Source organism: Rhineura floridana, chromosome 3 (genome assembly GCF_030035675.1).
Source record: "Rhineura floridana isolate rRhiFlo1 chromosome 3, rRhiFlo1.hap2, whole genome shotgun sequence".
NCBI lineage: Eukaryota > Metazoa > Chordata > Lepidosauria > Squamata > Rhineuridae > Rhineura > Rhineura floridana.
This window is the reverse complement of record NC_084482.1, coordinates 134,130,911-134,156,902: the sequence shown is the minus strand read 5'-3', so window position 1 is coordinate 134,156,902 and position 25,992 is coordinate 134,130,911. Positions and strand designations below refer to the sequence as shown.

Here is a 25,992-nt window from a genome sequence, read left to right as displayed (position 1 = left end):
GCCGATATCATAATGCCGTTGTATAAATCTATGGTGCGGCCGCATTTGGAATACTGTGTACAGTTCTGGTCGCCTCATCTCAAAAAGGATATTATAGAGTTGGAAAAGGTTCAGAAGAGGGCAACCAGAATGATCAAGGGGATGGATCCTTACGAGGAAAGGTTGCAGCATTTGGGGCTTTTTAGTTTAGAGAAAAGGCGGGTCAGAGGAGACATGATAGAAGTGTATAAAATTATGCATGGCATTGAGAATGTGGATAGAGAAAAGTTCTTCTCCCTCTCTCATAATACTAGAACTCGTGGACATTCAAAGAAGCTGAATGTTGGAAGATTCAGGACAGACAAAAGGAAGTACTTCTTTACTCAGCGCATAGTTAAACTATGGAATTTGCTCCCACAAGATGCAGTAATGGCCACCAGCTTGGACGGCTTTAAAAGAAGATTAGACAAATTCATGGAGGACAGGGCTATCAATGGCTACTAGCCATGATGGCTGTGCTCTGCCACCCTAGTCAGAGGCAGCATGCTTCTGAAACCCAGTTGCCGGAAGCCTCAGGAGGGGAGAGTGTTCTTGCACTCGGGTCCTGCTTGCGGGCTTCCCCCAGGCACCTGGTTGGCCACTGTGAGAACAGGATGCTGGACTAGATGGGCCACTGGCCTGATCCAGCAGGCTCTTCTTATGTTCTTATGTTCTTAAAGGTCTGGCCTGGGTGCGGCCCCCTGATATGGCCCCCTGATTAGGCAAGCGAAGCAGCTGTGAGTCTGGCATTTGAAACGCTGACAGTTGGTTCTTACTGAGCATGCCTGACATTATCATTGAGTTCAGTGCAAAATTTCTTAAATTAATTAAAAATAAGCAGGCATTTTTTTAACTTTTAAACTGCAGAAGATGAATGTCAGAGTATGGGGCAACATCCGTAGTAGGATTACAGGTACTCTGTGAACATGGCTGATTTCTAATTAATTTCAACAGATTATGAGAACTCTGACAGAAAAAAGTCCAAAAGATGTCTGGTTTTTTCCTCTCTCTTTTTACACTTTGAACTCTTGATTCTCTCTGACTGTTTTGTGTATCACCATGAAAATTTACAGGGTTGTTAAACAAGCATGTTTGAGTTCAGGACTATAAATTTTGTAAGGTTTTGTTTTGAAATGAGCTTATGGGAAGCATCAGAATGGCATGGGGGTATTTTCAATTTAACATTGCGGAATGCAAAAAATCCATGCTTACTATAGTATACAGCCACTTTCGTGGCTATATAATCATTACAAACAAATGCAGTACTGAGGAGGAAGAATGAAAGGAGTGAGGGTAAATAGCAGGGGCAGAGGGATAGTGTCTGCTTCCAATAATAATTTAAGCTATAAAGTCCTAAACAGCTTGAGTTCAGGTGATCTGAAGGTTCCCCTCCTCCCATATATAAATGTAAATGTACTGCCTTCAAGTCGATTCCAACTTATGGCGACCCTATGAATAGGGTTTTCATGAGGCTGAGAGGCAGTGACTGGCCCAAGGTCACCCAGTGAGCTTCATGGCTATGTAGGGATTCGAACTGTGGTCTCCCAGGTCGTAGGCCAACACCTTAACCACTACACCATACCTACCTTCATTTAAGATCCTCTTCAAAGGCCCTACTCTGTGAGCAAATGCCAAGTGACATGAGGTGTGTGGCAACAAAGGAGAGAGCACCCGGTTATGGAACAGCCTCCACAGAGAGGCTCACCTGACACCTTTATTATGATCTTTTCAATGCCATGTGAAGACCTTTTAATTTTCCCAGGTTTATTTTAAACTTGTATTTTTTTTAAAAAAAACTAAGCCTTTTAAGAATGTGATTTTTTTAAAAACGTGTAGTCGCTCTTTAGTATGATTTCAAGCAATTGTTTTATCCTGTCTTTGCTAGGGACATTAATAATTAATATTTATTTATTTAATAATAATTAATAATAATATTATGAAAATTAATTATTTCTATATCTTTAGGTGATCTCAGTGTAGACCTTCCTGGTGAGTAATATCTATCTTATTCCCTATTAATATATTTTTCCTCTGAGGTGTTCCCATTATGGGTACATGTATCTTAAGTTTCATTTCCGGGGGGTAAGCTTGCAGGACAGTCTGAATAGGAAAACAAGCTTGGAGGTAGACATCAGGAGCGGGCTGGGGCAGAAGGAAGGCTCAGGTGATCTGAATGGAAGTAGGTTCTGCAACGATCTGTCTTGCCACCCATAGAGATAGAGAATTCTGACAGAAACAGAAGTGGAAATTGTCCACTTATTCATCCCATATCCAGAATAGAATTCAATCCAGTGAATACAACCAGCATTTTCTGCTGGTGTTTTTGGTCTGCAAATGATACATAATTGATGATGTCCCCCCACTCCACATTTGAAGAAGTTGTCTGGAAGTTTGGGCTCCAGTGGTCATCAGTGTGCCGGTGACAGACACTTCAACCTCAGTGCTATCAAAAGCTGCAAAGAGATTAAGAAAAGCAAACAGGGTTGCGCTCCCCCGTCTCTCAATAAATGTCATGAACCAGGACAACCAAGACAGTTTAGTGCCATGACCGGGCCTAAAGGCAGACTGAAATTGATCCAGATATTCAGTCTCCTCCAAGCATGCCTGAAGCTGAATTGCCACCACCTTCTTGAGCACCTTGCCCAAAAAGGGAATATTTGCCACTGGGCAATTGTTGTTAACACTTCTGGGTCCAAGGAGATCATCTTAAGCAGGGGACACACAAGCCCCCCAGCCTCATGGATGTTTAATATGTATGGTGTTACAGCGGCTGTGTTCCTCTTTGGAGATGTAGACTGGAAAGCGATGCTTGGGAGACTTCTGTTCCACCTCATAGTCACTGGCCTTTGGGATGTCTTAGTGTTCCATCTTGTCCCCTACACTTTTCAACATCTACATGAAACTGTGGGAAGAAGTCGTCTGGAAGTTTGGGCTTCAGTGGTTGTCAGTGTGCTGTTGACAGATACTTCTCCCTCTTGCTTTCACCTGCTAGTCCTAGGGAAGCAGAGGAGGAGGAGGGTGAATAAGCTGAATCTTGGGCTGCGTACACACCCTATGTTTAAAGCCCATTTAAAGCATATATTTTACCACAACTGTAGTTTTTTTTAAGGTGCTGGAAATTGTAGCCCTGTGAGGGGTAAACTACAATTCCTAGAATTCTTTGGAGGAAAGAATGTGCTTCATATTAAATGTGTGGTGTGTATGCAGCCATAGTCCAGGTAGAGATCTACTGATCTGGATGGAGGGTGCAACTGGTTCTAGATGTGATTGCTCTGCTCCTGAAAGAGTAGGTTCACAATCTGTGGGTTCTCCTGAACTCAGTGTTGTCTATTGATGTGCATGTGGCATTAAGAGGCCAGGAGTGCTTTTTAGTAGCTTTGGCTGATCCTTCAACTGCAATCCTATCTAGAGTGAACAGTTACACATGTCCTGTTTACTTCTAGACACGACTATGGGACATCCCTTTGAGGAACCAAGTCTTACCTGGAGAAGTGCATTTCCATGAATACTCTTGTGCTCTGCAGGAGCTGTAACAGATTGGGGATGGGAGGCTTTCCTTCCGGTTGGATCCTCTTTTTGTAAGGGTTCCCTAGAAAATAATCTTGAGAGGCTACCACCAAAGGCTGATTCCAGCCTGAAAACCATTAGGGTGTTCAGTTATTTGGGGTTATTTCTAAGCCTAGCTGACAAGGACCTCTTTCTTTAAAACCAACTCTAAAAATCTTAAACAAGGAGCCTAGATTAACTTTAGTAAAGCCCAGAGGATAAAGAACTTAATAGAACCTTGTGAAATACCTTTGGAACACAAGGGTAGCTTAATAGCCATGCAGTTTTGGCACATGGAGACAATTTTAGTGAGAAAATGTAGAGAAATGCCTTTTTAAACCAATGAAGCTAAGGTGAAATAATTTCCATCTCTGATATAAATAGTCTGTATAGAGGCTGGTTCCACCTTAATGGCTCTCAAGTTCCATTACAAAAAAAACTACTTTCACAGCATCAAATTATTGTAAAAAAGAGATTAATCAGGAAAAATGGATTGCAGATGAAAGCCCAGGATATTTGTCTGAAACAGGAGTTCTCTGCATGGGTTCAGAGTCCCAGACACTCTAGATGGCACTGTTGGTTCATATCAAAATAAAGGGGGTTGCCACAAATGCACTCTACATAGGTCTGCCTTTTAAGATTGTTCAGAAATTAGCTGATTCAGAAAGCCTCTGATTTAACGGTAATGACCTTTAAGTCCCAAGATTTTGAGACCAGGTTATCTGAAGGACTGCCTGCATCCATATGAACCTGCGCAGGCCATGAGACTGGCATCAGAAGCACTGCATGTGGGCCCGACATTGAGATCAGACTCATAGGCATGAGAGAGGGGACTGTTTTTGCAGCGGCCCCATGGGAGATTTGTATGTCATTTATTCTGTAAGCTATAAAATGGACTCTCAAAACATTTTTTTATGACTTCAAACTGCTTTTTTAATCCCTTCTATGTTAATGTTGAAATGCTTTACTATTCCAGTTTTATATTATAGCTTTGTTTACATGTTGTAATTTTAACCATTTTGATATAAGCTGGCTTGGGAGGGTTTTGCCCTAAAAGGAGGCATATCATTTTTTAAAATAAATAATGCATTTTGCATGTTCTTTCTAGCTATGCCACTGCTAGATCCCCTAGCAAGTAAGTCACATTCATACTTTGGAGTATTTGATGCTTTGGATATTGCTTGTGGGGCATTTATCGATGAACTGGTTGCATGTTTTTATCATTGGATGGGAGATGTCTTCATTGCTGCGGGGGTTGAGCTGTGCAAATAGGGAGTGACAGTCTAAAGAAGTAATTTTCCTACCATTACGTGTATTTGAGGAGCCCATGGGACCAAAATTATTTCTGGTTGTCTCAACAGTGGAGACTGATGGCCTCAATGTCAATGGAGCAGTGATTCCACCTTGAGGTTTAGTCCAAACTTTCAAGAAGCTGTCCAAGGTTTGGACTAAAACTACTACCAACTGCAATCCAGGAATTATCTTGGGAAAGGAGGGGCAGGAAAAAGAAGGGATGAATTTTCCCTCCAGCTCTTGGCTTATAGCTGGAAGGATGAGCAACAAATCCTCCCAAACTTTGCCAGCTATAACTTCCATCGGGGAAGAGGGCAGGGAAGCCATCTGCTCCACACTGCATTGTCCTCCTTCCCTCCCTCTCCCAAACATCCATCCAGGGTTATGAATTCCTGGACAATGTGGGAGTAGGAAGTGCAACCCATCTCTCCACTTTTGCAGCCTTGGAGCTGCCTTTGAGAGGGGGGAGGCTGTCATTGCTACAAATGCTCTCACCTAAAGCTGGCGGGATTGAGGAATTCTTTCTTGATTTCTCTTTACTCTGCCCACATGATGATCCTGTGCTGCCCTGTTGAGTCCCTTATTACCTCTGCTTCTATTCTCCTGCAGTTCCGTCTCCCAAGCTCTTCCAGAGATGGAGAATGTAGAATGGAAATGTGGGCAATATATGAAAAGCAACACTGAGGAGGGGAGGAGAAAGGGGCAGAGAGGTAGGGCAGAGGCAGACCTTGGAAGGGGCAAGGAGAGAGCCCAAACCACCATATTATCAATATATTAATGTTTGGGGGGTGCTGGAATTGTTCAGATTTGAGATCACTTCCCATTTTTTCTTGATTTGTGACATACTGTAATTATCCTCATGATGTGGAAGTGATTGTGAATACAGTAGGGCCCCGCTTTACAGTGCTTCGCTTTACAGCGTTCCGCTAATACAGCGGTTGTGAATTGTAGAAAGGCCCCGCTTTACAGTGCTTGTTCTGCTTTTATGGCGGTTTTTTGCCGCCAGGCAGCATTTTGGTCAATGTAAATCAATGGGATCTGCTTTACAGCGGTTTTTGCTTTACAGCGGGGCTCCCTACTGTAGCTGGTTTTTGCAGGGCTTAGGGAGGTTATAGCATAGAAGCAGAGGAGGCTGCTTTATACTGAGTCAGACTCAGGGTCTCCACTGACTAGATGTGGCTCTCCAGGATTTCAGGCGGGGTGTGTGTGTCTCTCCAAGCCTTACTTGGAGATGCTGGGGACTGTTTTGTTTGCTTAACAGCTGATATTGTATGATTTTGCACTGTGTAAGCATATCAGGTGGTTCTTCTTCGAGATGAATCTTTGAGCCAAAATCAGTTGACAGTTGATATATGTAAAAGCCAGTTGCCAATGTTGTTTGTTGCAGACTGCATGTGATCAAAAGTATTGAGGAATGAGAGGGGATGAGGGAAGCAATGTCTTCCTTTGGACCTACTTTGGAGTCAGAGACAAAGGTGGCCAAAATGTTTCCCACATTATTGACTGCAACTGAGAAACTGGATTTAAAGTGGAGAAACAAGGAAGCTACCTTTTTGTGGGATAGGTCTGGCCCAATCATTAGGCAGACTGAGAAGACTCCCAGAAGTCTAGAGAGGCCCAGGACACTTGTAACTTCAGATTCAAAGTGTTGATACCAGATTCAAAGTGTTGGTTCTTACCTATGAAGCCCTTAACGGCATCGGACCGCAATACCTGGTAGAACGCCTCTCCCGCTATGTACCTACCCGTTTGCTACGCTCAACGTCGAAGGCCCTTCTCCGGGTCCCAACTCATAGGGAGGCCCGGAGAGCAATAACTAGATCCAGGGCCTTCTCAGTGGTGGCCCCCAAATTATGGAACGCCCTCCCTGACGAGATACGCCTGGCGCCTTCTTTGTTATCTTTTCGGCGCCAGGTAAAGACCTACCTCTTTGCCCAGGCATTTTAATTTCAATTTTAATTTTAATTTAATTTTAACTTTAAATCTATTGTAATTGTAATTTTATTTTATTTTTGTCTTAATCTTGCTTTTAAAATGTTTTTATAGCTGTATTGTATCCACTCTCACCTGTATTTTAATGTGATTTTATTCTGTTGTACACCGCCCTGAGAGCTTGTTGCTAAAGGGCGGTCTAAAAGCACAATAAATAAATAAAATAAACAAATAAAATAACTTTTGAGGCCCCGTAGGCATAATAATTTTTTAATTTTTTTAAAAAAATTAATAAAAAATTTAAACAGAATAAATCACATGAAACAGAATAAGGTACCAAAAAAAGAGTGAGTGTCTAATCTTGTGCCATCAGAAGAGATACCTTTTTATTAATATTTCTGACGATTTGTAGTTCTTTAATATGACAAAATCTATATTGGTTAACAAAAAAAAGTATTTTATGAAATCACATCCCTTGTTTGCTTAATTTTGAGCTGAACAGAGCTGTTGGGTTAGCTTTTTAAGACATTAAACAGATTTTCTTAAAGATGTTTTTAAAGATGTTTTGTTTTAATATATTTTAAAGTCTGTTCTTTTAAATTGTGGAAAATGGGGCTTAGGAGATGGAAATGACACAAGAGAAAGACTTATTGAATTCTGTGAAGCCAATAACTTTAAAATAATTTGTTTCTTGCAAACATATTTTTGAGCAACCGAAACGATGACTGTACATCACCAAATGGTCAATGTAGGAATCAAATTGATTATATAATTGACAGCAGAAGATTGAGAAATTCCATACTTTCTGCGAAAACAAGACCAGGAGCAGACTGCAGTACAGATCATGAACTGGTAGTATCGAAAATCAGAGTAAAGCTAAAGAAGAACAAAGCAATCACAATGCCAAAATATAATTTAAATAACATATAAAGATCAAATAAGTAACAGATTTGGGGCTTTAAACTTAGTTGACAGAGAACCAGAAGACCTTTGGATTGAAGTCAGAGACATTATCAGGGAAGAATGCAAAAAGACAATACTTCTAGTTAAAAAGAGATACAGACGGCAATGGATGACTGACAAAACTCTTAAAATGGTTAAAGAGAGAAGGAAAGCAAAAGCAAAAGGAGACAGAAAAATGGTTAGAACCCTAAATGCAATAATACAGCAACTAGTACCTAAGGACAAAGAGAACTATTACAATAGTTATTGTATAAAAATAGAAGAGGACAACAAAAAGAGTAGAATAAGAGCCCTATTCCAAAAGATTAGAGAAATGAAAGGGAAATTTAAACCAAGGGTAAGGAATGTTGAATAATCAACAGGGGAACACACTGACTGACCGAGATAAAATAAAAGGAAGATGGAAGCAATACAGTGAAGAACTCTATAAAAGAGATGCCAGGATGACAGATTCAATCACGGAGGAACCGTATGATGAAGAACCAGAAATTTTAGAATGCGAGGTGAAAGCTGCTCTTAAAATACTTGGAAGAAACAAATCACCAGGAACAGATGGCATACCAATAGAGTTCCCACAAGCTACTGAAACTGAATCGGCCCAAATTTTGATAAAAATTTGTCAACAAATATAGAAAAGAAAACAATGGCCCACAGACTGTAAGAGTTCCATATACATCCCAATTTCAAAGGAAGGGGATCCCAGGGAATGCAGTAATTATCGAACTATTGCCTTAATATCCCATGCAAGTAATGTAATGCTCAAGATTCTACAACAAAGGCTCTTATGATAAATGGAGCCAGAAGTGCCAGATGTCCAAGCTAGATTTAGAAAGGGAAGAGATACCGGAGATCATATCGCAAACATATGTTGGATAATGGAACGGACCAAGGAATTTCAGAAGGAAATCACTCTGTGCTTTATAGATTACAGCAAAGCCTTTGACTGTGTAGACCATGAAAAACTATGGAATGCTTTAAAAGAGATGGGAGTGCCACAGCATCTGATTGTCTTGATGCACAACCTATACTCTGGACAAGAGGCTACTGTAATGACAGAATATGGAGATACCGATTGATTCCCCATTGGAAAGGGTGTGAGACAGGGGTGTATTTTCTCACCCTTTTGTTTAATCTATATGCAGACATACCATACGGAAAGCAGGATTGGACCAAGATGAAGGTGTGAAAACTGGAGGAAGAAATATCAATAATTTAAGATATGCAGACGATACCATACTACTAGCAGAAACTAATAACGATTTGAAACGAATGCTGATGAAAGTTAAAGAGGAAAGCACAAAAGCAGGACTGCAGCTGAATGTCAAGAAGACTAAAGACTAAACAAAGATTTATGTAACTTTACATAAAGTTACAACAAGGACATTGAACTTGTCAAGGATTATCAATATCTTGGCACAGTCATTAACCCAAATGGAGATAATAGTCAAGAAATCAAAAGAAGGCTAGAACTGGGGAGGGCAGCTATGAGAGAACTAGAAGAGGTCCTCAAATGCAAAAATGTATCATTGAACACTAAAGTCAGGATCATTCGGGCCATGGTATTCCCGATCTCTATGTATGGATGTGAAAGTTGGACAGTAAAAAAAGCAGATGAGAGAAAAATCAACTCATCTGAAATGTGGTATTGGAGGAGAGCTTTGTGCATTCCATGGACCATGAAAAAGACAAATAATTGGGTGTTAGAACAGATTAAACCAGAACTATAATTAGAAGCTAAAATGATGAAACTGAGGTTATCATACTTTGGAGACATGATTCACTAGAAAAGACAATAATGCTGGGAAAAACAGAAGGGAGTAGAAAAAGAGGAAGGCTAAAGAAGAGATGGATTGATTCCATAAAGGAAGCCACAGACCTGAACTGACAAGATCTGAACAGAGTGGTTTATAACAGATGCTATTGGAGGTTGCTGATTCATAGGGTCAGCATAAATCGTAGTCGACTTGGAGGCACATAACAACAACAACAAAGTCTGTTTTTTAAGATTAGATTAGAGTGTTTTTAGTGTTTTGTTTGCTACCCTGGGCTTCTTCTGGGAGGAAGGGCAGGATTATTTATTTATTTATTTATTTATTTATTTATTTATTTATTTATTTATTATTAATAATAATAATAGCTGGATGCAAAATGGATCAAATGCCAAAAGAAAACAAAATAAGGCACATAAAAGAGTGAGTGTCTAATCTTGTGCCATCAGAACAGACATTTTTATTAACACCTCTGATCATTTGCAGTTCTTTAATGTGACAAACTCTGTATTGGCTAACAAAAAAAAGCCTTACGAAATCACATCTCTTGTTTGCTTAATGTTGCAGCTCTGAGCTGAAAATAGCTGTTGGGATTGCTTTATAAGATGTTTCAAAGCTTTTCATAAAGATGTTTTTACAGATGTTTTCTTTTAATATGTTTTTACAGATGTTTTCTTTTAATATATTTTAAAGTCTGTTTTTAAGATTAGAGAGTTTTTAGTGTTTTGTTTGCCACCCTGGGCTTCTTCTGGAAGGAAGGGTGGGATGCTGCTGGTGGTGGTAATAGTAATAATAGTAATATTAATAGCTGGTTGCAAAATGGATGAAATGCCAAAAGGTTAACATGTGTCCTAATCTGAGCCCCCCCCGCACTTCAGGCACCAGGCCAAATGCCCCCCCATTGGCTCTGCATATCAGGTGCAGGTGATGAGAGAGCAGGGAGTGGTGGCAAGTGTTTGGAGGACAGAGCTGTGTCTACCATGTAGTCTGTCCTGTACCCCCATGAGTATTATTTATTTTATTTTATTTATTTTATTACATTTTTAGACCGCCCTATAGCAATAAGCTCCCAGGGCGGTGTACAGCATAATAAAACAGGTTAAAATACAAGTGGATGTAAATACAATACACAATAAAACATAATTAAAAATTTTCAATTTTAAATTCAAATTTTAAAATTTTTAAAATGCCTGGGCGAAGAGGTAGGTCTTTACCTGGCGCCGAAAAGATAACAAAGAAGGCGCCAGGCGTATCTCATCAGGGAGGGCGTTCCATAATTCGGGGGCCACCACTGAGAAGGCCCTAGCTCTAGTTATCGTTCTCTGTGCCTCCCTATGCGTTGGGACACGGAGAAGGGCCTTCGACTTCGAGCGCAGCGACCGGGTAGGTACATAGCGGGAGAGGCGTTCCGCCAGGTATTGCGGTCCGATGCCGTTAAGGGCTTTATAGGTAAGAACCAACACTTTGAATCTGGCCCGGAAACATATTGGTAGCCAGTGCAGCTGGGCCAGGACAGGTGTTATATGATCAAATTTTTTTGTCCCAGTAAGAACTCTGGCCGCAGCATTCTGCACCAGCTGAAGTTTCCGAACCGTCTTCAGAGGTAACCCTACGTAGAGTGCATTACAGTAGTCCAATCTAGAGGTTACCAGAGCATGGATAACTGTGGCAAGGTTCTCCTTATCCAGATAGGGTCGTAGTTGGGCTACCAGCCGAAGCTGGTAGAACGCATTCCGTGCCACCGAGGCTACTTGAGCCTCCAGTGACAGGAGCGGATCTAATAAGACCCCCAAACTATGGACCTGCTCCTTTAGGGGGAGTGTAACCCCATCTAGGGCAGGTCGGACATCAACCATCTGGGCAGAGAGCCCCCCCACCAACAGCATCTCAGTCTTGTCAGGATTGAGTCTCAGTTTATTAGCTCTCATCCAGTCCATTATCGCGGCCAGGCAGTGGTTTAGTACATTAACAGCCTCACCTGAAGAAGATGAAAAGGAGAAGTAGAGCTGCGTATCATCAGCATATTGCTGGAAACGCACTCCAAATCTCCTAATGACCTCGCCCAGCGGCTTCATATAGATATTAAAGAGCATGGGGGACAGAACTGAACCCTGTGGGACCCCATATTGGAGTACCCAGGGACTCGAGTAATGCTCCCCAAGCACCACCTTCTGGAGACGATTCTTGAGGTAGGAGCACAGCCACTGCCAAGCAGTGCCTCCAACTCCCAAGTCCGCAAGTCGCCCCAGAAGGATACCATGGTCGATGGTATCAAAAGCCGCTGAGAGATCAAGGAGAACCAGCAGAGTTACACTCCCTCTGTCTTTCTCCCGACAGAGGTCATCATACAGGGTGACCAAGGCTGTTTCTGTACCAAACCCCGGCCGAAAGCCCGATTGACATGGATCCAGATAATGAGTTTCATCCAAGAGAGCCTGGACCTGGTGAGCGACCACACGCTCTAAAACCTTGCCCAGGAACGGAACATTTGCTACCGGTCTATAGTTGTCAAGATTTTCAGGGTCCAAGGAGGGTTTCTTTAGGAGCGGTCTCACCACCTCCTGTTTCAGGCAGGGTGGTACCACTCCCTCTCGTAAAGAGGCATTGATCACCTCCTTGGCCCATCCGGCTGTTCCGTTCCTGCTAGCTTTTATTAGCCATGAGGGGCAAGGATCCAGAGCAGAAGTGGTCGCCCGCACCTGTCCAAGCACCTTGTCCACATCCTCGAGCTGAACCAACTGAAATTCATCCAATAAAACAGGACAGGACTGTGCTCCGGACACCTCATTAGGCTCAACTGCTACAATATTGGAGTCAAGGTCCCAGCGGATGTTTGTGATCTTATCTTGGGAGTGTCTCGCAAACTCATTACAGCGGGCTATTGATGATATTATTGCGTTCTGAGGACCAGAGTGTAAAAGTCCCCGAACAACCTTATAAAGTTCCGCTGGGCGGTTAGAAGATGACTGAATGGAGGCAGCAAAGTACTGCTTCTTCGCTGCCCTCACCGCCTTCACATAGAGCTTGGTAGAGATCTTCACAAGTACAAGACCACAGCCGTCGGGAGTTCGTCTCCATTTGCACTCAAGCCGTCTCCTTTCTTGCTTCATCACTCTTAGCTCCGGGGTAAACCACGGAGCCAATTGAGCTCTGCAGAGGAGAGAGCGCACCGGGGCGATCGTGTCAACTGCCTGGGTCATTTCCGTATTCCACAGATTGACCAGGGTTTCGACAGGAGCGTCAGTTTTATCAGCCGGAAAACTCCCCAGAGCCTTCTGAAAACCTTCAGGATTCATTAGTCTCCGGGGGCGGACCATCTTAATTGGTCCTCCACCCTTGCAGAGGGGAGAAAACATTGTGAGCCTACACCTCAATAGGCGATGATCTGTCCATGACAGAGGAATAGATGTAAAATCCCTCACTCCCAGATCACCATCCCCTGCTCCAGTAGCAAAAATTAAGTCTAGAGTGTGCCCCGAAATATGCGTAGGGCCAGTAACAAATTGAGACAGCCCCATGGCTGTCATGGAGGCCATGAAGTCCTGAGCCGCCCCAGACAAAGCGGTCTCGGCATGAATGTTGAGATCCCCCAATACCATAAATTTGGTACCTCTTGCCCTCAGAGTGGAGGATGATGCCCTAGTGCCAGTGCTGAAATAAGATTCAAGTGCCAGTCCGGTTGGCTTCCAATGCAGAGGAGTGCTATCTAGTCCTTCGCCTCAAGCACCAAACATCTCGGGACAGTCCTGAAGAGTGAGGATTTCTATCACACCCTTCACATGGACACACTGGTACCTATAACAGATGGGGTGTGAGGCTTACTCTCCTTTTCCTTATATCCCCCATTCCAGTTCTGCCCGGCTGAACCTCTTATTTCTCCTGCAGGTGCTGGATCCATTCTCCTCGGTTTCTAACTCCACTCCTCTTCCAGGGATGGAGAATGGAAAATATATCATTACAAAGGAATACAGTACTGAGGAGGGAGAGTGAAAGGAGTGAGAGCAAATAGCAGGAAACAGGGGCAGAGGGATAGTGTCTACTTCCAATAGTAGTTTTAACCTATAAAGTCCTAAACAGTTTGAGTTCAGGTGATCTGAAGGTTCCCCTCCTCCCATATATACCTACCTTCATTTAAGATCCTCTTCAAAGGCCCTACTCTGTGAGCAAATGCCAAGTGACATGAGGTGTGTGGCAACAAAGGAGAGAGCACCCGGTTATGGAACAGCCTCCCCAGAGAGGCTCACCTGACACCTTTATTATGATCTTTTCAATGCCATGTGAAGACCTTTTAATTTTCCCAGGTTTATTTTAAACTTGTATTTTTTTAAAAAAAAACTAAGCCTTTTAAGAATGTGATTTTTTTAAAAACGTATAGTCGCTCTTTAGTATGATTTCAAGCAATTGTTTTATCCTGTCTCTGCTAGGGACAGTTTTATGTTGTTTTTACTGAGTTTTGACAATTGTTTTCTTTGGTATTTTCAAATACTGCATGATTGCTTTTATTTTGTTGCACTGCCAAGAAAAATTTATTGTTGAACAGCTACATTATAATGATATGATAATGGTAGGGTTAGAAATTTGGGGTAGAGTTGCTTGTGAGGGCTGAAGTGGATGTAGGGCGCATCATGAGTGGGTAGTGGCAAAACTGGCTGATGGACTTGCTCAAAGGGAGGGAACTGGAGGAAGCAAACAAGCTTGGGAATAGAGATCAGGAGAGGGCAGTGGCATAAGGAAGGGTCAGGTGATCTGAATAGAAGCCGAAAACTAGGAGAGTGGGGAAGGGCCATGGCATGAGGTGGAAAGTAAGCGAAAGAGACAGCTCGTTCCTCCAAACCATTACAATGCACCCATGATGTTTCCCAGGCTATTTGCTTGTATGAAATTTTTTTAAATAAACTAGTCCCTATAAAGTCAAACTGTAGAATATTAATAATTTCTGCATTTTTAGTGCAGGAAGATAGGATATATGACCAGTGATTAGGCCTAATGTGTAATCCAAAACCCCTGGAGGCCACCAGTTGTGAAAGGCTGATTTAGTATGAAGTCAAACGGCAGAAAATTAATAATTTCTATATTTTTAGGTGATTTTGAAGTAGCATTTGATGGTGAGTAATATTTATCATTCTCTGTTAATATATTTTCCCTCCAAGGTGTTGGCATTATGGGTACATGTATCTTGAATTCCATTTGCTGGGGGTAAGCTTGCAGGACTGAGTCTGAGTGAGAAAATGTCAGTTGATGAGTAAATGGATGGTGGATATTAGGAGAGTGGGCGAGCGTCATGGCATCAGGGGGAATGTGGGGTCTAGAGACACTGAATGAATGAATGAATTAATGAATGAAACTTTATTTTTACCCCACCCTTTTTCCAAACTGGAACTCAGGGTAGCTTACAAATAAAACTACATGTAGTTAAAACATACAAAAATATACAATTAAGGTACAATTAAACTATACATTCCTTTCCTCCAAACCACCACAATGCACCCATGACATTTCAAAGGCCTCTGTATAAAAATTGATAAAATGATCTAGGCCAGCCTTACCTAACCTGGTGCCCTTCATTTGTTGGTAGACACCAACTCCCATCAATCCAGAAATGTAGATTTAACAGGTATTTTAATTCGTAATTTTATTTTATAATGTATATTTTTTAAAAGTGCTGATTTTGTTTATATTTTGATTTTATAGGTAATTTTAATGTGTGTTTTATATTTTATGTAAATCACTTAGAGGTTTTGATGATTACATGGAATATACATCTCATTGAATAAAAAATAAAATAAAATCCCCACCAATATGACCAGTGATTAGGCGTGATGCGAATTGCAGTCCAAAATCTCTGGAGGGCAACAGGTTGCAGAAAGCTAATCTAGTACCTATGACATCCAACTGAAGAAAATTACTAATTTCTATATTTTAGATTATTTAGAACAAGGACGTATAGCAGACCTAGTGAGTAACATATATTTTATTCTCTATTAATATATGCCTACCCCACCCTGAGGTGTATCTGGAATATGGGTATGTGCATCTAGAATTCCATGGTTAGGGTGGAGGGAAGCAGCTTGCCGGATTCTGAGTGGGAAAAGATTTAGAGAGGTGAAGGTTAAGCAGCCTCCATGCCAGATCGAATTCATTCCCCCAACATCTGCAGATGGGGCTGGGAAGGACTTCTGCCTGAAACCCTGGACAGCCACTGCCAATCAGTGCAGACACTCAGTACTGAGCTAGATGGACCAATGGTCTTACGGCTCATCTACACTGTGGCTTACTGTGTGTTTGGTGCTACTCACGTCTCCTTTAAATTTGAATGGTTCACATGACATTTCCAGCAAACAGAAGCTATCGTGCTGTTTCCCCCCTGTAAATCCGTACTAACCCAATCCATAATAATACTAGAAGGGAAGGGGAAAAAAGTCTTCACTCCCTTTCTCTGGTGCTTGCAGATGCTTTGCTCCGATGCTTTTAGGTGGGTATGTCAATCATTCCCCTCTCCATGCCCACTCCCTCCTCCTCCCTGTGTTCATTTTATTTCCTGTAGGCTGACAAGCAACGTCCAGTTGCTCTCATAGAATCATAGAATAGTAGAGTTGGAAGGGGCCTATAAGGCCATCAAGTCCAACAAGGGACCATACAACTCCCTTGTTACAACAGCTCCACTGGCTGCCAGTTTGTTTCCAGTCACAATTCAGAGTGCTGGTTTTGACCTTTAAAGCCCTATATGGCCCAGGTCCAGGCTATCTGTCAGACCGTATCTCCCTATACGAGCCTGCCCAGGCCCTGAGATCTTCAGGAGAGGCCCTTCTCTCAGTCCCAACACCCTCGCAAATGCAATTGGTCGGGACGTGAGATAGGGCCTTCTCAGTGGCTGCTCCTAGGTTCTGGAACTCCCTTCCTTGGGAGGCACGAATGGTCCCCTCCTTGCCATCCTTCCGTCGGCAAGTAAAGACTTTTTTATTCCGACAGGCTTTTGGGATAGAAGGTGTTTAGGATTGGGCTTTACAAGGCTTGTTTTATTGTTTTATATTATCATCTGTATTATTTTAAATTGTTTTTAGATTTTTACGTGCCTTTTACGGTTTTAAGGTTGTGCATAGTTTAATTGTATTTTAATTGTATGTTTTTCTATGTTTTTAACTACATGTAGTTTTATTTGTAAGCCGCCCTGAGTTCCAGTTTGGAAAAAGGGCGAGGTAAAAATAAAGTTTCAATTCAATTCAACCCCCTGCTCAATGCAGGAATCCAAATCAAAACATTCCCGACAGATGGCTTGTCCAACTGCCTCTTCAATGCCTCCAGGGTCGGAGAGGCCACTACCTCTCTAGGTAATTGGTTCCATTGTCGTATGGCTCTAACAGTTAGGAAGTTTTTCCTGATGTCCAGTCAAAATCTGGCTTCCTGCAACTTGAGCTCATTATTCCGTGTCCTGCACTCTGGGATGATCAAGAAGAGATCCCAGCCCTCCTCTGTGTGACAACCTTTCATGTACTTGAAGAGTGCTATCATATCTCCCCTCAGTCTTCTCTTCTCCAGGCTAAACATGCCCACTTCTTTCAGTCTCTCCTCATAGGGCTTTGTTTCCAATCACCTGATCATCCTTGTTGCCCTCCTCTGAACCTGTTCCAGTTTGTCTGCATCCTACTTGAAATGCGGAGACCAGAACTGGATGCAGTATTCAAGATGAGGCCTAACCAGTGCTGAATAGAGGGGAACTAGTACTTCACGCGATTTGGAAACTATACTTCTGTTAATGCAGCCTAATATAGCATTTGCCTTTTTTGCAGCCACATCACACTGTTGGTTCATATTCAGCTTGTGATCAACGACAATTCCAAGATCCTTCTCACATGTCGTACTGCTGAGCCAAGTATCTCCCATCTTATAACTGTGCATTTGGTTTCTTTTTCCTAAGTGTAGAACTTTGCATTTATCCCTGCTGAACTTCATTCTGTTGTTTTCAGCCCAATGCTCCAGCCTATCAAGGTCCCTTTGAATTTTGTTTCTGTCTTCCACGGTATTAGCTGTGCCCCACAACTTTGTATCATCTGCAAATTTGATAAGCATGCTTTGTACCTCCTTATCCAAGTTATTAATAAAAATGTTAAAGAGCACTGGGCCCAGGACCGAGCCCTGTGGTACTCCACTCATTACTTCTGCCCAGTTTGAGAAGGAATCATTGATAAGCACTCTTTGAATATGATTCTGGAGCCAACTGTTGATCCATCTAATAGTTGTTCCATACAGCCCACATTTAGCTAGCTTGCTAATCAGAATATCATGGGGCACTTCGTCAAAAGCTTTGCTGAAGTCGAGATAGATTATGTCCACAGCATTCCCACAGTCACAAGGGAGGTTACCCAATCAAAAAATGAGATTAGTTTGGCAGGATTTGTTCTTCATAAATCCATGTTGGTTCCTAGTAATCACTGCATTGTTTTCAAAGATCTTACAGATTGCATGCTTTATAATCTGCTCCAGAATTTTTCCAGGGATTGATGTTAGTCTGACTGGTCTGTAGTTCCCCGGTTCCTCCTTCTTGACCTTTTTGAAGGTAGGGACAACATTAGCTCTCCTCCAGTCATCTGGCACTTCACGAGTCCTCCATGATTTTGCAAAGATAATAGACAGCGGTTCTGACAGTTCTTCAGCCACTTCCTTCAATACTCTAGAATGCAGTTTATCAGGCCCTGGAGATTTGAACTCGTTCAAAGTGATCAGGTATTCCTTGACCATTTGTCTATCAATCTCAAGCTCCAATCCTGCCCCTTCTACTTCATGTCTCCCAGGAAGGTCATAGATCCTATTTTGGGAGAAGACTGAGCCAGAGTAGGAATTGAGCACTTCTGCCTTTTCTTTGTCAACTGTTATCATTTTGCGATCCTCATTGAGTAGCTGTGCCACCATTTCTTTTCTCTGTCTTTTACTATGGACATACCTGAAGAAAGCTTTTTTGTTGCTTTTAGCATCCCTCACTAGCCTCAGCTCATTCTCAGCTTTAGCTTTCCTGACACCATCCCGGCAATTCCATGATACCTGCCTATACTCTTCCTTTGTGGCCTGGCCTTCTTTCCACTTCCTGTATGTGTCCTTTTTTGTTTTCAGGTCATCTCTAAGCTTTTTGCGAAGCCACATTGGCTTCTTCTGTTGTTTCCCCCCTTTTTTCCTTGTTGGAATTGCTTGCCATTGCGCTTTTAGAATTTCCTTTTTTAGAAACTCCCACCCACCTCGGACTCTTTTTCTCATTAGGGTGGCTTGCCATGGAACCATACTTACAATTGTTCTGAGTTTATTAAAATCAGCTTTCCTGAAGTCCAGGGTGCACATATGGCTACTCTGAGCTTTCGCTTCTGTTAAAATCAAGAATTCAAGTATGGTGTTGTCACTTTCCCCCAGAGTTCCCGTAACTGCCACTTCATCCACCAAATCATCTTCCATTCTGTTGGCTGTTTTTATGTTGCTGGAAATGGTGCCTTTATTTTCTTTTTCACCTAACTTGTGTGCAAAAGCATAACACTGCTCAAACCAAGAGTTGTATTTCAGCTGTATCCTACCAGACACAACACAGATATTTGCACTTCTGGGTTTTTTTTAAAGGAACCTACTGCAGCTGGTAGAACAAACTGAGCATGCTTCGTCACCTTAGCAACCAGAGGGAGTGGAACTGTATAATTAGAGGGTGGAGCCACAAGGAAAAAGCAAGACTAATCCTCCCCAGAGGAATGCCTGCTTGTGTGAATGGGAAAAAGCAATTAGCAGCTAACTTTTGAGCAGGAACTGCGGATGATGCAAATGAAAAGCAAAGGTAAAAGAAGTGTATTTCCTATGAAGAAATGCTCTCATGTAGATGAGCCCTTAGTATAAGGCAATTCCTGTCTTCTGAAATTCACAGCCTTCTGAGGTTGCTGTTCATTTAAAAAAAAAAACTAATACTCTTTGTAGCTTTGTTAAGAGCATATTGGAGCAAAAAATCTTAATTTCACATATACACTCATGGGGTCTGAACTGGCGGTGACCGACCAGGAGAGAGACCTCGGGGTTGTAGTGGACAGCACGATGAAATGTCGACCCAGTGTGCGGCAGCTGTGAAAAAGGCAAATTCCATGCTAGGGATAATTAGGAAAGGTATTGAAAATAAAACAGCCGATATCATAATGCCGTTGTATAAATCTATGGTGCGGCCGCATTTGGAATACTGTGTACAGTTCTGGTCGCCTCATCTCAAAAAGGATATTATAGAGTTGGAAAAGGTTCAGAAGAGGGCAACCAGAATGATCAAGGGGATCATTACGAGGCATTTGGGGCTTTTTAGTTTAGAGAAAAGGCGGGTCAGAAGAGACATGATAGAAGTGTATAAAATTATGCATGGCATTGAGAAAGTGGATCGAGAAAAGTTTTTCTCCCTCTCTCATAATACTAGAACTCGTGGACATTCAAAGAAGCTGAATGTTGGAAGATTCAGGACAGACAAAAGGAAGTACTTCTTTACTCAGCGCATAGTTAAACTATGGAATTTGCTCCCACAAGATGCAGTAATGGCCACCAGCTTGGATGGCTTTAAAAGAAGATTAGACAAATTCATGGAGGACAGGACTATCAATGGCTACTAGCCGTGATGGCTGTGCTGTGCCACCCTAGTCAGAGGCAGCATGCTTCTGAAACCCAGTTGCCGGAAGCCTCAGGAGGGGAGAGTGTTCTTGCACTCGGGTCCTGCTTGCGGGCTTCCCCCAGGCACCTGGTTGGCCACTGTGAGAACAGGATGCTGGACTAGATGGGCCACTGGCCTGATCCAGCAGGCTCTTCTTATGTTCTTATATGTTTGTAATATGTAGTGTAGCTCATATCTGGGAGTTGGGAAAACTCAATGAATTCTCTTCCTTCCTGGTTGCTGTAGTTTATTTTTCAAGCCCACTGGATGACTGCTTTTATCATCTATGTGCAGGATATGGCATGGATGAATGGTCTGCCTTCAAGTCGATTCCGACTTACGGCGACCCTATTAATAGGGTTTTCATGGTAAGCGGTATTCAGAGAAGGTTTACCATTGCCTTCCTCTGAGGCTGAGAGGCAGTGACTGGCCCAAGGTCACCCAGTGAGCTTCATGGCTGTGTGGGGATTCAAACTCTGGTCTCCCAGATCGTAGCCCAACACCTTAACCACTACACCACATTGTTTACTAAATTGATACTGGTTTGACAATTCCCTTCCTGGATTGGCTTTGCCAAGACTCTCAATATATTATCCATTTTCAAACTGAACTCACCCCAGGGCAGTATTAGGTATAAGTCTTTTAACCTATCATCTCCTTCCTGAAGAAAAAATGTTGAATGGTGTTAATGATTATTTTCTGAATGGCCAACTTGGCTTCAGAGGGATGCTGACAGTTTAGTGGCTGGGAAGACTTTCAAAGTAGAAACATACTCTTCTGCCAGTTCCAGTGCATCTCTACCTCTCTCTTCTGAAAACAAGGGCATAAGATGCTAGTCAGACTGCGCCCCTTTTTACAGTAAAACCTGGTGGGATCAGCTTGAGTGCATTTTTTAAAAATTCTGCTTCAAAGAGATTTTGCAAGTGATCAGCAGATCAACCTGTTCCCCTCCAGATGTGGCTAATGGAAACACTTTGTTCTGGCACTTAGTGTGTTCACAGCCTGTCTGGCTGTCCTGCTGTAAAAAGAACTGTGCCATCTTGTGTGGTAAAGTGAGGACCCAGGAACACTTGCTGTGGAGACAGTGGGGAGGGCAGAAAAAGAAAGGGAATTCCTCTATCTGTGTTTCTCAGGGTTTGAGAGACAGTGCCCTCACAAGGGCTCCTTGCGAAAACAGATACTTCAGGCCCTACAAAGGGAGGAAAGAACCCTCTTGAAGGCATTTCCTCTCTCCCAGTTCAAATCTCAGGAGAGACAACAGAGGAGGTGCTGACTGGAGGGAAACAACTGTTAGTGCTCAAGAATTGCAGCCTTAAGAATTATAGGGGGCTGTTTTATACCTCCCACTACAATTAGCATGCCTTGTTGATGGAATTGGCTCACTGATACACCTAACGCAGTGATCTCAAACTCACCCCCCCCCCCATGGACCATTGAAAATTGATGATGATCTTGGTGGACCCATTTAATGATTTTGCTGCCAGCTGCAGAAATTGTAATGTGCTGTGCTTTGTATTTAATTGTAATTTTTAGCTTCTTTTATTTCTTATATTGTATTTTAGTACATTCCATAGAATTCATAATTGTAATACAATAAAATACAATATAAAATAAAAGAAACGATAGAATATAATTAAAAATCAATATGGATATTTAATATGGATATGTCACAGAACACCTGAATGAAGCTCATAGACCACTGGTGGTCCACAGACCATAGTTTGGGAACCTCTGACCTAAGGAATGTCTGGCTATCTAACAAATAAACAATAAAACCAAGCAAACATCCGTAGTTCCTGATTTTGTTTTCCTCTCAGGCAGGACTACAGGATATCCACATTTCATCTTGCAATTACCTGGTGAAAGATATCCCATTTGTTTAAATATCAAAGGACAGTCACAAGCACCCATAACCCTGCTATCTGATCCAGACAAAGGTATGAATTATAATGTAAACTGTTGTCAGCTTCCCAGCTTTCATGTCCGGCCTTTTGGTTGTGTCCAGTGCTCTATGAAAATGCTGGAGAAAGCCTTTTCAGTTGTGGCTCCCAGACTTTGGAATTCCCTGCCCCAAGAAGCCCTCTTTGCTCGCTCCCTGATGGTTTTACGGAAACTTGTAAAAACTATTTTGTTCCGGAGAGCCTTTGGTTGGGACTGACGGGTCAGCCTGACACTGTTTTAAGTTTTTTATCTTTGATTTTTATTGTTTAAGTTCTTTTATTCTCACTCCCTCATATGTGTATGCACATATATACATGTGTGTATGTTTGTATGTGTGTGTATGTGTATGCATAATGCATTTTATATATTTAATTGTATTCTGTGCATTTTAATTTACTGTAACATTTGTGTTTTTACTGTGTCTTTTATTATATATGTGTGCCATTTTATTGTAGCCGCCCTGAGTGCCCTATTGTAGGGTAGAAGGGCGGGATAGAAATATTTTAAATAAATAAATAAATAAAATTCTATGTGACAAATACATTAAAGCCTCTGACCAGAGAATTCTCAGCACTGTTGGTCTTATAGAGCTTACAGTGAAAACTGCTAGGGCGTGGTTTTCTGTTGTTAATAGCATGCATTAATCATAATACTTAGTGTCTATATAGCTCATTTCAATTGGTCAACATGCCTTACATACCTTATCTGAGGAATCCTTCCTGCAACCCTGAATTGCAAGTTGCACTTTTTATTGTTGTTGTCGTTCTTGCTGCTATTTCTTGTTCCACAGGTCAACATATCACTAAATCAGTGCTATTTGTTTTAAAAGTTGAGAGTTTCAAGACATACTTCCTTTATCCCTATCTGTATCATCTCTATGTGTCATCACCCTTTGCTAAGTTACATGCATATGCTTATAGAAATCAGCAATAATGGCACTATGGGTGGAGAGATGGATGATTATAATAATTATTATTATTATAAATAAAGGCTAGCCACAACTTCTGGCTCTGGTTGTAACGTTTGCAATTCTGGCCGCAACATACTGATGTGTTTCTTGTGTATCATGCATATATTAATTAATAATTAATATATGGATTGATATATTTTCAGGGATCAAAGTGACTGGCAAGATTGGAGAAAACAGAGAGTTTGTGGAGTTTGAAGTAACCTATCAGATGCTCAATATGCAAATCAATGTGTCAAGGGGAGAAATTATACTGAATGATCATGGAAATGTGCGCTCTTTCCCATGGACAAAGGATGCATTTGTGACACCTAATGGGTAAAAATTGATCTTCTCAGTTTCCTTTCATTGTTAATTGGTCTGACTTTGATGCCAGATAGATAGATAGATAGATAGATAGATAGATAGATAGATAGATAGATACATACATACATACATACATACATACATACATACATACATACATACATACATACATATTCTTGGTCTCCTATACATATGTACCTTGCCAAGTCACAAAGTGCATTGCTCAAGTATCCAAATAATAGCATTCATGTGAAATTTCATCCATCATTAGTGTTGAAATACAACATTAGGTAAACTGAACTCCTCATTTAGGACTTTAAAAATGTTGTTTGAATGCAGATGTATATTCTTAAATAAGCATAAACTGAGGTAGATGCTTCAAAATATATATGTCAATTTAGCCTGGTGAGTAGCAGTTATTCGATCAAAACTGATACAAATATTGCTTGGGATGCAAGTCTGTTTGTTTTGCCTAGGCAACACAGATGTCTCTTCTGAATCTCCAATAGCATTAATACCTTGCTCTCATCTTCTTCAAATTTCCTTCTCTCTCTCCTTGCCTTAAGCACTTGATTTTGCTCCCTTTTCAAGAGCAGGTGTTTCTCCACAGTTCCAGCTCCCTTTTTTCTTTCCTTGAGTAAAACCTTGAAAATCTGCTCCAGGCTAAGGGGGACATTTTGTGGTATTCAGTTGGGGAAAAATAGAGAAAAAATTCTTAGCAGGAGCAGCAACATCTGATATCAAAGAGGTGGAAGAATCTCTTTCCCCACACTTTGGCAGGCTAGACTAGCTCCTTAAGAATGTGCATGTCTGTTCCAGGAGAGCCTTACTGGAATGGGAACTGGGGCCAAAGAGTTACCGTGTTACCAATCCTTTTGAAGGATATGCTCAGAAGGCTATGTTGGTGGACTGGTACTCTATCCCTTGGCCGTAGATCTTTGGGATGCCACTGGATTGTATCTTGTTCCCTGTGCTTTTTAACACCTATATGAAACCACAGAAACTAACTCCAAGGAGGCAGTGAGATCTCTGAATAGATGTCTGGAGATGGTGCTGATTTCAGTGATGGCAATTTCAATTTAAGGTGCTGATTTTGATCTTTAAATGTAAAGCTCTAAACAGGATCAGGTTATTTGAAAGCCTACCTACACCTGTAGAACCTGCCCAAGCCTTAAGATGGGGTTCAGATAGTCTGCCAGGAAAAACCAGAATGGTGGCCACCAGAGGCAGAGCCTTTTCACTAGTGGCCCCACATCCATGTAATTGCCTCCCCAAAGATTCGTAAAACCCCTTCTTTGGTTGTTTTTAAATGGGCTTTTAACATTCCTTTGTTTTGCTTGGCCTTCTATAATGATGATTTTGTCTTTTAATGTTTGTCTCTCTGATATTAAATTATTAATTATTATATGTCACGCAACTCTACAAACACTGGCAGTCTATTGTAATGTATAAATGTCCATATATTAATATTTATTTATTTTAATACTTATATATTTAGAAATAACAACATCATTTCCTTCTTAGGTTGAGGTTTACAATTGAAAAGGAAAAGAGTCTTTCACTAGCAGGACCAGATAGTATCACAATACAAGTTTCCTATTTGAAAGCTCCTCTTAATTTCCTTGGATTGTATTTCAAGAATAGTGACCTTTTTTCTGACAAAGTTGCTGGACTTTTGGGTATGTATTTAGATTTTGCAGTTGCCTAATAATAATAAAAACAAAAAAAATTCTTTCTTTCTTTCTAAATGTATATACCACTTGATTATGTGAAACGTCTAAGTGGTTTACAAAAATTATTAAAATTGTCAATACAAACAATTAAAAACAAGAAATTAAAAACATTTTAAAAACAGAATTAAAACAACAGTATACTAAAAACAGATAAATCACATCAGCATCTATGTGTCTGGATCAGCTTGCCTAAATAAAAGCTTTTTAAGCAGGCACAGCGAAGGTGTCTGCCTGATGTTAATAGGCTTCACTTTTATATTATAATTATATTATTTTATATTATAATTAAACTTGGCTTTTACATAGCACTATAGTATGATCAAATCACTTCATATGCTTTTTAAAATATCGATAAAACAATGCTGTAAGGAGGGTAGCATGATTTATATTGCAGATGGAGTGGTGGTGGGAGGAGGAGCCCTGAGAAAGTAGCTTTCCTAAGCCACCTAGTCAGTTCATGATGACTTAAGTTATATTTCAACTGGGAACTCCTGGTTCACAGCCCAATCTCTCAGTCACTACACTAGATCTTATGATAGCTAGGAAGTGATGCTCATATGATTGTAAATACAGACACCAATGATGATGGTCATCATTTTTGAGGCCCAACTTGGTGTTTTTCTCCTATCTTTGGAGAGAGAGGCTGTGTTAACAGTCTGTAGCCATTTAGAATCTTGCAGCTGCATTCTGGAATGCCTCTACTACAGTTTTCTTAATGTTTTGGAAATGGACCGTGAGCAAGTAACAGTTAATTCTGAGGGTTTACACTGCTTTTGGGCTGGAGGGGAATCCTTTTGACTGTGAATTGACTCACATAAAAATTAATGGAGTGTCCCACACTAGCATGAATTAATTAATCATATTATAGATTCTAAG

General features: G+C 41.3%; 1 protein-coding gene across 9 annotated transcripts in view; it reads left to right on the top strand.

The window, feature by feature from the left end:
- The window catches only part of ITIH4 (inter-alpha-trypsin inhibitor heavy chain 4), a 78,403-nt gene that overhangs the window by 39,800 nt on the left and 12,611 nt on the right, over nucleotides 1-25,992 (top strand). For 2 of the 9 annotated variants that reach the window (XM_061618002.1, XM_061617999.1), the window contains 6 exons: nucleotides 1,984-2,007; nucleotides 4,673-4,699; nucleotides 14,603-14,626; nucleotides 21,987-22,106; nucleotides 23,224-23,395; nucleotides 24,908-25,062. In XM_061618002.1, the coding sequence (XP_061473986.1) occupies nucleotides 1,984-2,007; nucleotides 4,673-4,699; nucleotides 14,603-14,626; nucleotides 21,987-22,106; nucleotides 23,224-23,395; nucleotides 24,908-25,062 (522 nt within the window). The remainder of the gene's footprint in view (nucleotides 1-1,983; nucleotides 2,008-4,672; nucleotides 4,700-14,602; nucleotides 14,627-21,986; nucleotides 22,107-23,223; nucleotides 23,396-24,907; nucleotides 25,063-25,992) is intronic. The other 7 variants (XM_061618006.1, XM_061618001.1, XM_061618005.1 and 4 more) reach the window with 4 other exon arrangements.